The sequence below is a fragment of the Eptesicus fuscus genome, chromosome 2 (assembly GCF_027574615.1).
Source record: "Eptesicus fuscus isolate TK198812 chromosome 2, DD_ASM_mEF_20220401, whole genome shotgun sequence".
NCBI lineage: Eukaryota > Metazoa > Chordata > Mammalia > Chiroptera > Vespertilionidae > Eptesicus > Eptesicus fuscus.
Window position 1 is genome coordinate 103,313,479 of NC_072474.1, and position 13,209 is coordinate 103,326,687.

General features: G+C 46.3%; 1 protein-coding gene across 2 annotated transcripts in view; it reads left to right on the forward strand.

Moving 5' to 3' along the window:
• The window catches only part of CCDC149 (coiled-coil domain containing 149), a 100,402-nt gene that overhangs the window by 50,669 nt on the left and 36,524 nt on the right, over positions 1 to 13,209 (forward strand). For both annotated transcript variants that reach the window (XM_054729780.1, XM_028143608.2), the window contains exon 4: positions 2,418 to 2,525. In XM_054729780.1, the coding sequence (XP_054585755.1) occupies positions 2,418 to 2,525 (108 nt within the window). The remainder of the gene's footprint in view (positions 1 to 2,417; positions 2,526 to 13,209) is intronic.

Genomic DNA, 13,209 nt, shown 5'->3' on the forward strand with positions numbered 1-13,209 from the left:
GCCTGTGCTGGTTTCAGTGTTGGTCATTGTTGTCATCATTCCAGCTCCCTTCCAGGCTGAGATCACAACCTCCAGGCTCAGCATATTGTCTCTTACTAAGAAAAATATTCATGGAGTATCTACTAGGTGCTGAGGCAGATCAATAGCTAAAACAAAGTTCCTTGCCCTTCATGTAACTTCCATTTTAGTAGGGAGAAGGAGACAGGAAATAAGTAGTAAGCAATAAACCAGAAAGGAAGCTCAAGTGCTGCCTGGCTGGTGTGGCTCAGTGGTTGAGAGTTGATCCATGGACAAAGAGGGCACTGGTTTGATTCCCGATCAGGGCATATGCCTGGGTTGTGAGCTCAATCCTCAGTAGGGGGTGTGCAGGAAGCAGCTGATCAATGTTTCTCTTTCATTCATGTTTCTATCTCTCTATTCCCCTCTCTCTCTAAAATCAATAAAAACGTGTGTTTTGTGTGTGTTTTTTTTTAAAGATGACAAGTGCTGTGAAGAGAAGAAAAAGTAGTATAAGGGAATGGGCTTGGGAGTTCAGGGTGGAGGTGGGAAGGTTGCAGTATTAGATGAAGTGGTTTAGGTGGGCCCCCTTGATACCATGAATTTTAAACAAGGGCCTGAAAAGGTGAGGGTGTGAGCCAAGAGGTATTCTGGAGGAAGAGCATTCCAGTGAGAGAGAACAGTGCAATAGGGCTGAGCTGGGGTCATGCCTGGTATGTATGGGGAACAGCTCGGAGCCTGAAGGGAGACTGACTTGGGTGGGGGATACCTTGAGTGTAGAGACAAAAGATGGGATATGGGAGATGAGATAAAGTGAGGAGTCAAGGATGAGCCTAGGTTTAATTTTGCATTCTTTCACCTTTATTCTCTTTTGAGTACCTAACATACCTGAGTATTCCCCAATGTGGTAGCATTGAAGTCTTGGGAGATGTAGCCACTACAGTTACACTAGGGTCCTAATGGCTCTGGACCTGAGTTTCTTCAGCTATAAATGAAGGGACTGTACGAGGTAATCTTCAAAATGCCTGTGTGATGATTTCTGATCAATTCCTTTCCAGTAGTCATATTCTGGTTGCTTATTTCCTTCCCTCCTTCCTTCCCTCTTTTATTCATTGTGCATCTTTTATATATATATATATATATATATATATATATATATATATATATATATTTATAGATTTCAGAGAGGAAGAGAGAGAGAGAGAGAGAGAGAGAGAGAGAGAGAGAGAGAGAAACATAAATGATGAGAGAGAATCATTGCTCAGCTTCCTCCTGCACGCCCCACACTGAGGATTGAGCCTGCAATCCGGGCATGTGCCCTGACCAGAATCAAACCATGACCTCCTGGTTCAAAGGTCGATGCTCAATCACTGAGCCACACCGGCTGGGCTATCACAAGTCTTTAAAACATTAGGTGGAGCACAGGCTTCCTATAGCTGAGGAAGCAGAGAACGGAATCTCTGCCTCTCCATAGCTTGCAGTCTTCTTGCTAATGTTAGATTAGAATGCAATAGCAAGGGGAGAATTGGAACAAGTGACAGCTAGCAAAATGCAAAACAGTACCACAGAACAGGAAGCCACATGAGGCTCAGTGGAATGATAAATTACAGGCTTGAGTGGATGAAAGCGTGTCCATAGCTGGGAGAGCAAACAATTCCAAATTTGGGGAACCTGGAGAGGGGTGGGAACGTGGTGAAAGGTGCCCACATGTGGCGGGGAAAGGGCAATCATGGTGTGAGATGAAGCAGGATTGAGAGGGGAGGCTGGCTGTTGAACAACCTCCCGCACGGGCTGAGGGATCTGGGTCTGAGCAGGGTGCAGATCTTAAGGAAGGGATGACATCATGAAGATGGGACTGGCAGGTAATTGTCCTTGTTTGGGAATAAGGAGGTGGGAAAACCAGCCCAGGAGACGTGAATTATCTCTGGACCCTGACTTTTGAAACTCTGGCACATGATGTGATCAAAATTCTGGGCATCAAGGTAGCAAAGAAAAGTTCATGAAACAAGATCTATTCGAAAGGGAGGCAGGGAAAACTATCTAAACAAGGAAATGGAGCTTTTCCTATATTGTTGACCCAGATTTTAGAATCGAACTCGATGTCCACTTGCAAGATGTTCAGTGAAGAGCTCTTACTTTAAAAAAAAAAATCGAATACAACCAACTTTTTTATTACTTACCTGTGAGCTATTCTGGAAACAAAGAACATCCCCAAATGGAGGTTCAGGGCCAACTTCATTTCCTCCAGGCAGCGTCGGGGCCCAATGCGCACACTTGCGGCATTCATACATGCCTTGACTCTGATGGGCTTTGTGTGGCTCAGCTGGGCTTGCACACCAGCCTTCCCGAGCCTCATAAAGCCTCACATTTGTCCACGCCTCCGTTTCTGATTGTATCTCCTAATGTGTTGATATTTCCAGGCTAACCTTGTACAACTATTGAGAGACTCTCAGGACCGAAATAAACACCTGGGAGAAGAAATTAAAGAACTGCAGCAAAGGCTCGGAGAAGTCCAGGGTGACAATAAGGTACCGTGAATATTTAAAGGGAAAGGCTCTGCTGAGTAATTGTGCTCCAGACGTTTATGGACAGCGCATCAGGAACATGTAATGCAGCATTTGCTGAAAAAGTTTGTCATAGATTTTTACATTTGCAGTGAAAATTCACAGTGGAGTATTTCTTATCTTTATGGCATTCCCTTTGTGTGTGCCTGCGCACTCGTCTGTGTGTGTTTTGGGGTTGCTCTAAAATATTGTCCAACTCATTGTAGAAGTTTCATTATGTTCAGCCTGATGATGAATAACATTGTGGTTGAGGGCAAAATAAAAGCCAAATGCTATACTTTTCCCCTTCTATACAAATAATGGATTTGTGGCTCAGATGATTTGGAATTATTCACATTCGGGTTTGAATTTTAAGTAGTCATCCTACTAATTATGTGCACATAACCAATTTATTTTATTGCTAAATTTGGCAATTTGTATGGAACATTGCTCAAAATCCACCGCTCGGTATTAATCAAACTCCCCTGTTGGCAACGTTAATTATAAAATATGAACTCATAAACTCCCAACTAAATGTGTGCACTCTCTCCCAGCTAAAGCTAGGAACAAAAGTACAATTGAGAAAAGGAAGAAGTGCTGAAGTTTAATTCCGTCCCCACGAACAAGTCCCCATTTTGCCGAGATAGATTTATTTTTAACTCCCTGCCGGAGGCAGCGCTCTCAACAGAGATGACCATTGGAATGTCACTCACGGAAACGACATAGTGGGGGGGGGGGGTGCAGAGATGCGGAGAGGGGGACGAGGAGGTGCTTTCTTGACAGATTGTGATGATGGGCCTAGTTCCTGGGAGTTGTTGGTTACGGCAAGGCACCATTTTGAATGTTGTTCACTTTTTTTTTTTTTTTAATGCATGTAAGTGTCTGCTGCCCCAAGAACTCTTTCCACAACAAAAGATCAGACAGGATTTCAGGGTGCTGCTGTCTTGAGTCTCCACCTGTGGGAAATCGTCTTTACATAGCCTCTTCTCTACTTCATCTGCCTCTAACACTCTTCATACCTCTTAGATTTAGCATGTATTTGAAAACTAGGCTCTCCTAATTCCGGTCTTGAACTAGGGGGTAGAAAAGAACGCCAAAGAAAGGTTCTAATGAGCCAGGAACACACTAACCAGGCATCTGGTGTGGCTTTATGCATCATGAAAAGGATTTGAGATCTGTAACCCAGGTGTGCGGCCAGTAATTCAAGGCCAGCCCTTCTCTGTCACTTCCTCAAGCGTGTGCAGTGGTTTCCTGTAAGCCCACAAAAATAGGACAGGAGTTTTGGAGATACTATAAACCCACAAAAGACTGAAACATTTTATTATGTGATGTTTGGATTCATGGTTCTTCTTGATGACTGATTTTTTTCTTTTTGAGCTACCCCATCTCCAACTTTCCTAAGTGTGCATCATATTTTGGTCACTTTTTGGTCAATTGTATCACCTTTTAGGCAGGAGATATGTTAGGAATTGATGTTAGCAACTGATATTTGAAGGAAAGAAAGGGAGGGTGTGTGTGCATGAGTGTGTGTGTGAGAGAGAGAGTGTATGTGTATGTGTGAATGTATGTATGTGAGTATGTGTGTGTGCACGTGCAAGTGTGTGTTTGTATGTGCATGAGTGTGTGTCAGTATATGTGAGGTGTGTGTGTGCATGTGCAAGTGTGTGTTTGTGTGTATGCATGAGTGTGTGTCAGTGTGAGGTGTGTGTGTGTGTGTGTGTGTGTGGTCTGGGGCTTCTCTTGCTGTGACACAGGCTGAACTCCATGGTTTGCTTGTGCTCTAGGTCTTTATTCCAGGAGCTGGACACATTTATCAAACTTTGCTTCCCCAGCCAAGGTTTAGAATTTAGGGACTCAAATTCATGGCCTGTGAACTAATTCGCCTGCCAAAATGTGCAGGGAGGATGTTATAATGTTCAACAGACCCTGCATCTTAGTGTCCAGCCTCCCCCCTCAAAAAGGGCCAATTGCGGGGAGCCCCAGGGATTTCATTTATTCTCATTGGCATCGAAAGTTCCAGGGCTGGTTTCTTGTCAGGCCCCTGTGAGTCATGGCCATCCTCCCCTTCCTCCCACCCCCAGTCACCAACTTTAAGGCCACATTTACTCATTTGATAAGGACACCAGGCATCTTGAGGAACTCAGAGGCCCCTGTTCAAAGGTGGCTGTGACCGTGTGATAAGAGAATCAGTTAATCCTTCATTATTGTCATTTTATTCATTATGTTTCTCTCTGCTCCAACCTTCTCATGGCTCTCTGGATCCAGTTCCACTTTCTTGCCATCGTGTGCTAGACCTTCCATTATTTAGCCCTTGCTGACTTCTCCAGCCACATCTCTAACCGCTAATCTCCTCATCCTTCCACCCTTCAGCACGAATTCAGTGTCTTTGCTAAGCTGAACTGCCTCGTGCCTCGGGGTCTTTCTTTGCACCTGTTGTTTGCTTGTCTGGTACACTCTTCCCCTTTACTTCCCTTGCAAACTCCTGCTCATCTTTCAGGTCATAGGTCAAATGCAGCCTTCTCTACCTCTTAGGGGCCGGTCCTGGGCTTGCCCACAATGCCTTGCTCTCTCCCCTCTGCTTACACTTGTGTGGTATTCCCACGAGTAACTAAGCTCTTTGCAGGCCAGATTCCTGACTGGTATACTACTGTATCCCTAGGAATTAACATTCTTGGTTCCTAATCAGTAGGCATTATTTGATAAATCCTTATGAAGGAATGGAATGGAATAAATGAATGAGTGAATGAATGAAATGAATGAATAAAGGGAATGAAAAGAAGAGCAAAAGGGTTCAAGAAAGGAAAAACAATACAAGAAAATAAGTGGACTCACTGTCACGCAGGTTGTCAATAGTAACTCTCTTCATGGGAAGAGAAACAGTTTAGAAATTTGGAGAAAGGAGCCAGAAAAGCAAATCGTTTGTTTCATCAGAGAAAAACAAAACAAGACAAGGCAAACCCAAGGTGTGAGACCTGGGGAAGGCCCGTGGAGAGCAGAGGGTTTGTGGTGGACGTGGGTAAGGACCTGCTCATTGGCCAGCTGAAGAGCTGAAGCCTGTTAAATTCTAGAAGACTTAATGACTGCTGCTGTTGGTCCCAACTCCCCACTTTCCAAACAGAGGGCTGACGGAATCCTTTTATGAGCGGCCATTAAAGTGGAAGATTTTTATCTCCGAGCTGCCATTTTAACTGATGACCCTCATCCATATTTGGGAAGCCCAGCTTGTGGGTGTTAAGTACATTTAAGAAACAAGGTGATAGGAAATGACTTGCCTTGGATATTTTAAGGTAGACTAATTTTCCCATTTGTTCAGCTAGAGCCTGTAACCCCATGTGCCATAAAGCATTTTCAAACAGCCTCTTGAAAGATTTGTTGCCACCCTGGCTTATAAACAGCTTAGCACTCCTGTGGGGTTGGGGGCAGGGTTCTGGGACAACGGGGGTCCTGTGACCAAACACCCTCTGCCGTCCCTCTGAACAGTGCCCAAGAATTTCCTGGGGCTCCCAGATGGACATACACCCCAATCCAAACCAGATGAAAGGTGTGATATGGGAAATCTACTAGATACCCTCCCCTGCCTTGATAATTCTAGTTCTGAAAGGTTAATGATGGAAGAGGAGGCCTGTGGGGCTAGGAGGACACCCCCCGTACCTTCCGCCAAATCACCCTGGGAAACTCAGTGTGTCAGTCTATAAGGAATAAGGACCAATTAATAATTAATGATGTGGAAAGATCCAGCGGCCCATGCAGGGCCTCAGTTCTGAAAGCAACCCACTGAGGAATGGCTGCTCCCCTTCCGGCCCCGGGGTCTGCCAGCTTCCTCGTCTGAGCATTGGGAAAAGCGCCAGATCAGGGGAAGGGGACCTGGAGGAAGAAGGAAGATTCGGAGAATATAAGGATTAGTAAGACTCAATCATCAAAGGGGCATTCCAATGTGCTTTGAATCACAAATATCCAAAGGTGAGCGGGTGGGCCAGCTGGGTCTCCGAAAGAGGAAGCCTGGCTGGTTTCTCTTTGCTAATTTCCACCATGTAACTGCTGATGCCATGACAAATGTCAGGCTCCCCAGTGAACTCACTGACCTTGGAGTTGGAAAGATTGGCCACTCCAGAAAGAGCCAGCTCTAGCCCGCCCTGGTTCTGCCAAGTGGCGCAGTGTAGGACAGCAGGTCTTTGAATAGTGTTCCGTTCAACTTCATTTTATTATAAAATTAATGAGAAAAAAATTGATTCCTGGCCACTGTCCACATGGAGTTTGCATGTTCTCACCATGTCTACATGGCTTTTCTCTGGGCACTCAGTTTCCTCCCACGTGCTAAAGATGTGCACATGAGAGTCTACACTGTCCCAATGGGTATGGGGGGTGATGATGCCCCCTGAGATGGAAGGGCATCCTGTCCAGGTGGGTCCTGTCTTGCACTCTGAGCAGCTAGGATAGGCTCTGGCCACCTGTGACCCTGAACTGGAATCAGTGGGCTGGAAAAGAATTATCTTCACTTGTTTCTGTTAATCTTTCTTAAATGTATGTAGAGTTCATGTTTATTTCAATACTTTGGGTCTTTATTTATAAATTTGGTGATGTTTCTGTGACCAGAAATAGGCTGTAGGAACTTGACTCTTATTTATATCAATTAATCTATGATAAAATTAGTTTCGCTATATGTCATTTCACTTAAAGTCAGTGTTCAAGAACCTATTGATGACCTCGAGGACTCACTCTATAGTCCAATAGGTCCATCTTTGGAAATGTTTAGAGACAGGTTTAGGTTCTAGCTCTGTCAGTTACAGTCTCTGTGGCCTTGGGCAAGTCAGTGTTCTCAAGGCCTCAGTTTCCTCTGATGGAATTGTTCTCAGGTTTCATCATTCACTCATCAACACATGATTGGGGACTTGTTATGTGTTGATTCATGTTCTAAGATTTAAGGAAACATAAGAAATAACAAAGACCAGGTACTTGTTCTCACAGAGCTTATGTTCTAGTTGGGAAGACAGACAGTAAGAAAATAAAATAGACAAGTGAGATCATTAGACAGTGGTTAGTGCTGGGGAAAAAGAGAAAGCCAGAAAATGAGGTTTAATGATTGTGTGTGTGTGTGTGTGTGTGTGTGTGTGTGTGTGTGTGCATTCAATATTAAGTGTTTGGAAAGTGTGTAGCATAGTGCCTGGCACCCAGTAAGCACTCCACAAGGGTAAATGTTGCTGGTGTGTTTAGCATGACACAGGCCCAGATCAGCTTGGAATCCTCTTGATTTCCACCAGAAATCTTTCCAGGTCTTCCTTCCCGTGGATCAACTGTTTCCAGTGGACTGGGTGTGTGCCTTCCCACGGAGACAGAGACCGGGACGAGAAGCCCGGCAGATGACCCCCCAGAACTCAGCCCTCCTCATCACCACTCCCGACTTTGCCAGCACCAGCTTTACTGCTTTGGGGCAGTTCTGGAAGCTTCCTTGCATTTTATGTGCCCCTAGTGGGATAAGCACCTACAAGATACTCCAGGAGCCGCAGCTCATGTTCCCGTGGAGACAGCCAGCAGCTGGTCTTCTTGTCCATTGGCTTTCGTTTTTCTTCATTTTGCAGAGTCTGGCACGTTAGTGCAGAAGAACGATAGGGCAGTGCGAGGTTTTCCAAAGCAAGAAGGTTCAGGGAGCAGTGCTTCTGACAGGGGCATGCATTCACACTGCCCGGGCCTCGCTGCCAGCTTAAATGGAGCTGTTTGTGACATTCCATAAACCCCGGGTTTCGCCCTTAATAATGAGCTTTATGTTGCACCAGCTGACGTCTTTCAGTGCCTCTGTTTTATCTGGTGTTGGCACCATAAAACAATGGAGCCCTTCTGTGACCATACCTCTACTGACGTGGGACTTTTGGATAGATCCAGCGAGCAAACCAATTAAGTCAAAGCCACGAGCCAGTCAAGACAGACCAGTGAGCATGCAGGTGACTAATTAAAGTAGACTTCACTAAAAAAGGAAGAAAAAGAGCTGGGCTGTGAGTGTTTGTCATGGTCCTGGACGAAGGGCCAGGGAGCTCTTTGTAAACGGTTTCTCTTGATGCTTAAAGCTCAGAGATGTCCCGTCCTGCTGAAATCCCAATGAAGAGGGCGCTCTAATGGAAAGCTCTCACCTCGGCGCATTACAGAAATTAATTACAGAGAACTGAAATGAGGGATAAGGGCCCTTCCCTCGCTCCAGCCCCATCATATCTCACTCGAACTGGGATCTTGACTGTGAACTACAGGTAGTGCTCAGCTGGGTCAGTGAGCAGCCGGGCTGGTTCAGCATCCCCTAATGTTTTATTGGCAAATGAGCTAGTTGCATTTGGTTTCAGAGACCATATTTGAGCCTGCCCTGGCTTATATGAGCTTGTATCATGGATGGCCCATGTGACCAACACAGCACACTTTAGGACTTTAATCCCACTGACCATATATTGTAATTATACTTCTTAGTAGAGAACTAGTTCTGAAAGAGATCTCTGCCCAAGACTGATCTTACAGCAACCATGCCCAAAGTCTACTAAAGTAAAGAGAAACTGAAGCAGCTTTCACACTATTTGGTGGGACACTAAAGATTGTGGTTCTGGGAACAGTGTGTACTGAATTGTCTGATGGTCGTTCAAGGGCCTTCCTAGCTGTGTGATCTTGTGTCACTTGCTTGACTTCTCTGTGGCTTAGTTGTTTTCATTGGTATAGTGGAGATAATAGTAGTACTTGCCTTATGGCAGGTGATTCAGTTCATTTCAACACATATTTATCGGGAACCTGACTACATGCTCTGGGGATAGGACAGTAGTGAGTGAGTCCCTGCTTTCATGGGGCTCCCATTCTAGTGGAGACTGGTGGACAATAAGCAAATAAATTTTGATATCAAATGCCAGGACTGACCAGCAGACCCTGAGTGACAGGTGAATGATTACTCTGACACACGTTTCTGTGAAAGAGAGGGCTAAGGGACTGCCTGGCTAAAGGAACCAGATAGCCCTGTTCACCTGCCTCCTTAGGCTTTTATTGTAGTAACAGCTTGAACTAAAATTAGCTATCAGATACTAATAACAGGGTAAGCATTCTTGAGAAGACACATGCATCTGTAGTGTCCTTTAAGCAAGGACGTCTCAAGTCTAAATATAAAGATTCTGGTAAAACACCTGGGGGCTCAGACTTGTTTGGAAAAGTCAAGACATGGCCTGTCGCTTTTGGCAAGGGCCCCCTAGAGGCCCCTGACCTTTCAGAGATTCCTCCTTACAGACTTTCCAACCAAGTCCCGTGCTTCCCCACAATCATATTTCCCAGATTCTGAAATGCATAGTTTTCACATGTGAACACCTCTGACCTAGTCAGTGGTATCATGTAGTTATGATTAACACTTTGTATTCTTTTTAGAGGTGCGTAATGGTGGGTCTCAAAGTTGATAGAGACTTATGTTTGATGAAATACAGTAGTCCCTCCTTATCTGCGATTCTGCTTTCCACAGTTTCAGTTACCTGTGGTCAGCTATGGTCCAAAAACATGAAATAGATAATTCCAGAAATAAACAATTAATAAATTTTTAATTGAGGGCAGTTCTGAGTATCGGGGTGAAATCTCCAGCCATCCCACTCCATCCCGCAGAGACATGAATTACCCCCTTTGTCCAGCGTCTCTGCATCACATACACTCCCCACCCATCAGGCACTTAGTAGCCATCTCGGCTATCAGATCCTGATGTCACAATGCTTGTGCTTAAGTCACCTGTAGTTGACTTACTAATGGCCTCAAATGACAAGAGTATGATGCTAGCAATTTGGGTATGTCAAAGAGAAGCTGTACACTGCTTCCTTTAAGTGGAAAGGTCTGTGTGTATAGGAAAAACCACGGTACATGTAGAGTTTGGTACTATCTGAAGTTTCAGGCATCCCCTAGCGGTTTTGGAACGTATCCCCCTCAGAGAAGGGGCACTGCTGCATGACGTATTGTGTCAGAAGGTGCTAAGTGCTTAGTAAAACACAGACTGTGTAGCATGCAGCCTGGCAGAGCTGGGGTGGGAGAGGGAGGGCGGGCGCGGAACGGGGGCACTGTTTATATTGGGAAGGAGTATCTATCTAATCATGTGCAGCTCTGAAGGAACCGTGGTGGGAGGTGGTCAAATAACCCAGGGAAGAGGTGAGGAGACCCTGTAGGCGGAGCTTGGGGTGGTAGAGGCCCAGCTTGGGGCCAGTGAGCCTTTTGTGAGGATGAAATAGCAGAAGTTACACAAAGCACAGAACACACTCCACGGTGGGGGCGCTGTGCAGTATTGTTGTTGTTGTGGAGGGAGGCAGCATAGCAGAAACTCTAGAACCCTACACGGCCAGGGTTCCATGCCTGGCCCGGACATTGGTAAGGTCCGATGTGGGCAAGTTACTCTGTCTGTGTGTCTCAGTTTCTCACCTGAAATTGAGGATAGTAGCAGCACCTTGTAAGTGCTTGTTGGAGTTACATGGGTTAACATGTGTAAGCACCCAGGACAGGGCCTGGCGGGTAGCTATGTGCGCGTGTTTGCTCTGAGCGTTAAGACTGAAACCTTGGGTGAGGGCTGCTCCTGAGCTGAGCAGGTCCCGGGTGAGGAGACCTGGCTTCAGAGCCCTGTGTCAGCCCCCCGGGGGGTTCTCAGCTGTAGAGAAGGGAGGACAGTATCTGCCTCCTGGAGTTGTGGGAAGCATCAAATGAGAGGTCCCTCATTTAAGGAGCACTTGAGGCCCCTGGGAGAGCCAGACACTGCTCTGAGTGCCGAGCTATTTCAGTGCAGATGACAGGCCAGGCTCCTGCTGTGGGCAGCTGACAGTGGGGAGCACACACGCAGGTGAAGGCGGCCATGTCTGTGAGTGCGATGAAGACAGCGGGGCAGGGCGGTGCGAGGAAGAGTAACTTGCAGGTAAAGAGCTTCCGGGATGGTGTCCAAGGAAGACTTCTCTGAGGAGGTGGCTTTTAACCTGAGACCTGAAGGAGACAAAAGGATGGGCTCTGGACAGACATGTGGGCGGGCTAGTCCAAGGGCAGAGGAAGTGCAAAGGCCCAGGGACAGGCGGGAGCCTGGTGTATTTGAAGCACAGAGTGGCTGGAGAACAGAACAAGGGAGCGTTAGCACTGGGGTTGGAGGTGGGCCGGGAGCAGCTCATTAGCCTCCAAAGGGCAGAGGCATTTATTCCAGTGCAGTGAAAAGCCACTGAAAGCATCATGTGAAGGAAACTTCTAGCATGTTGTTTGGCCCAAATTGGGTGCTCATTAGCTGGGCAACATCGATACACACTAATGAGTGTGTGCACGGTGATCTCCAGAGCCCGGGAGAGAGAAAGTGAACACTGCTGGGTCTGTGTTGTTGTTGTGTGTGTGAGTGTGTGTGTGTGTGTGTGTGTGTGTGTGTGTGTGTGTGTGTGTTTAAGTGACAAATGCTTCTGTTTAAAGCTGGAACTGGACTAGAAATGTGGTCTCTGGTATACACAGCAGAGTTGCCCACGTGGGGCCTTTTAATCTCTCGTGTTCAGTTTTATCGAGGGTATCTCAGAAGTCAGGGGCAGCGGGAGAGAGTGTGGAGAAAAGCAACAGGAAAAGTAAAGCTAGTCAGGGCCTTGTTTATTAAGCTGCCCAGCACAGCACTCTGCCCGACGAATGTTTAATAAGTGCCTTTCGGTGCTGACCTCTTCCTAGGTGAGCTATTTGCATCCGTGTACGGGATTGGGGGTGAGGAAGGGCTAGCATCTGCATCCTTCAACAATTCTCTCAGCTGACCCTCCCAGTAACCCTGGCAAATAGGCACTTTATACGAACTGTAACCAGACCAACTGGGACTGGGGATTTCACTTCCAAAGCTCTACATCAACAATACATTTACGTCAACAGCGAGAGTTACATCAACAGTGGTCCTTGCATTATATCAGCGATTTTCAACCTTTTTCTTCTTGTGGCACACACAAACTAATCGCTGAAATTCTGAGGCACACCAAAAAAAGAAAAAAAAAAAGTTTTTGCTGATCTGACCCCAAAAATAGGTATAATTTTGATTCATTCACAACGGGCAGCTATTATTGTGTTGGCTGTTGTCATTTTTTTATTTGACAACCGAAGGGGAAAAGAGGTCACTGCCCCTGACTACAGAGTCAGGTGTTGCATGTTTTAAATATTCTTGCAACACACCGGTTGAAAAATCACTGACTGATATCTTCCTATTGAGAAGACGGAGGCCCTGGCGTTGGAGTTGTGCAGTGTCCAGGCTGGGCAGCCATTCCTAGCTGTGCTGTCTGCAGGGTCACTTTAGCCTTATTATAGGTTGAATGTGTCCCCATGAGATTCGTCTGTTGAAGCCTAATCCCAGTGGGATGGCAGTGGGGGTGGGGAGATTAGATCTTGATGGCAGGGCTCTTACACATGGGATTAGCGCTCATAAAAGAGACCCCAGGGAGCACTTCTGCTGCCTCTGCCACGTGAGAAAACAGCCATCCATGAACCAGGAAGCAGGCTCTCACCAGACACCAAGTCAGGGGGCACCTTGATGTTGGAGTTCCCAGCCTCCAGAACTGTGTGAAGTGAGTGTCTGTTGTTTGTTAGCCCCCGAGTCTATGATATTCTGTTATAGCCGCAGGAATGGACTAAGACAGTGGTCGGCAAACTGCGGCTCGCGAGCCACATGCGGCTCTTTGGCCCCTTGAGTGTGGCTCTT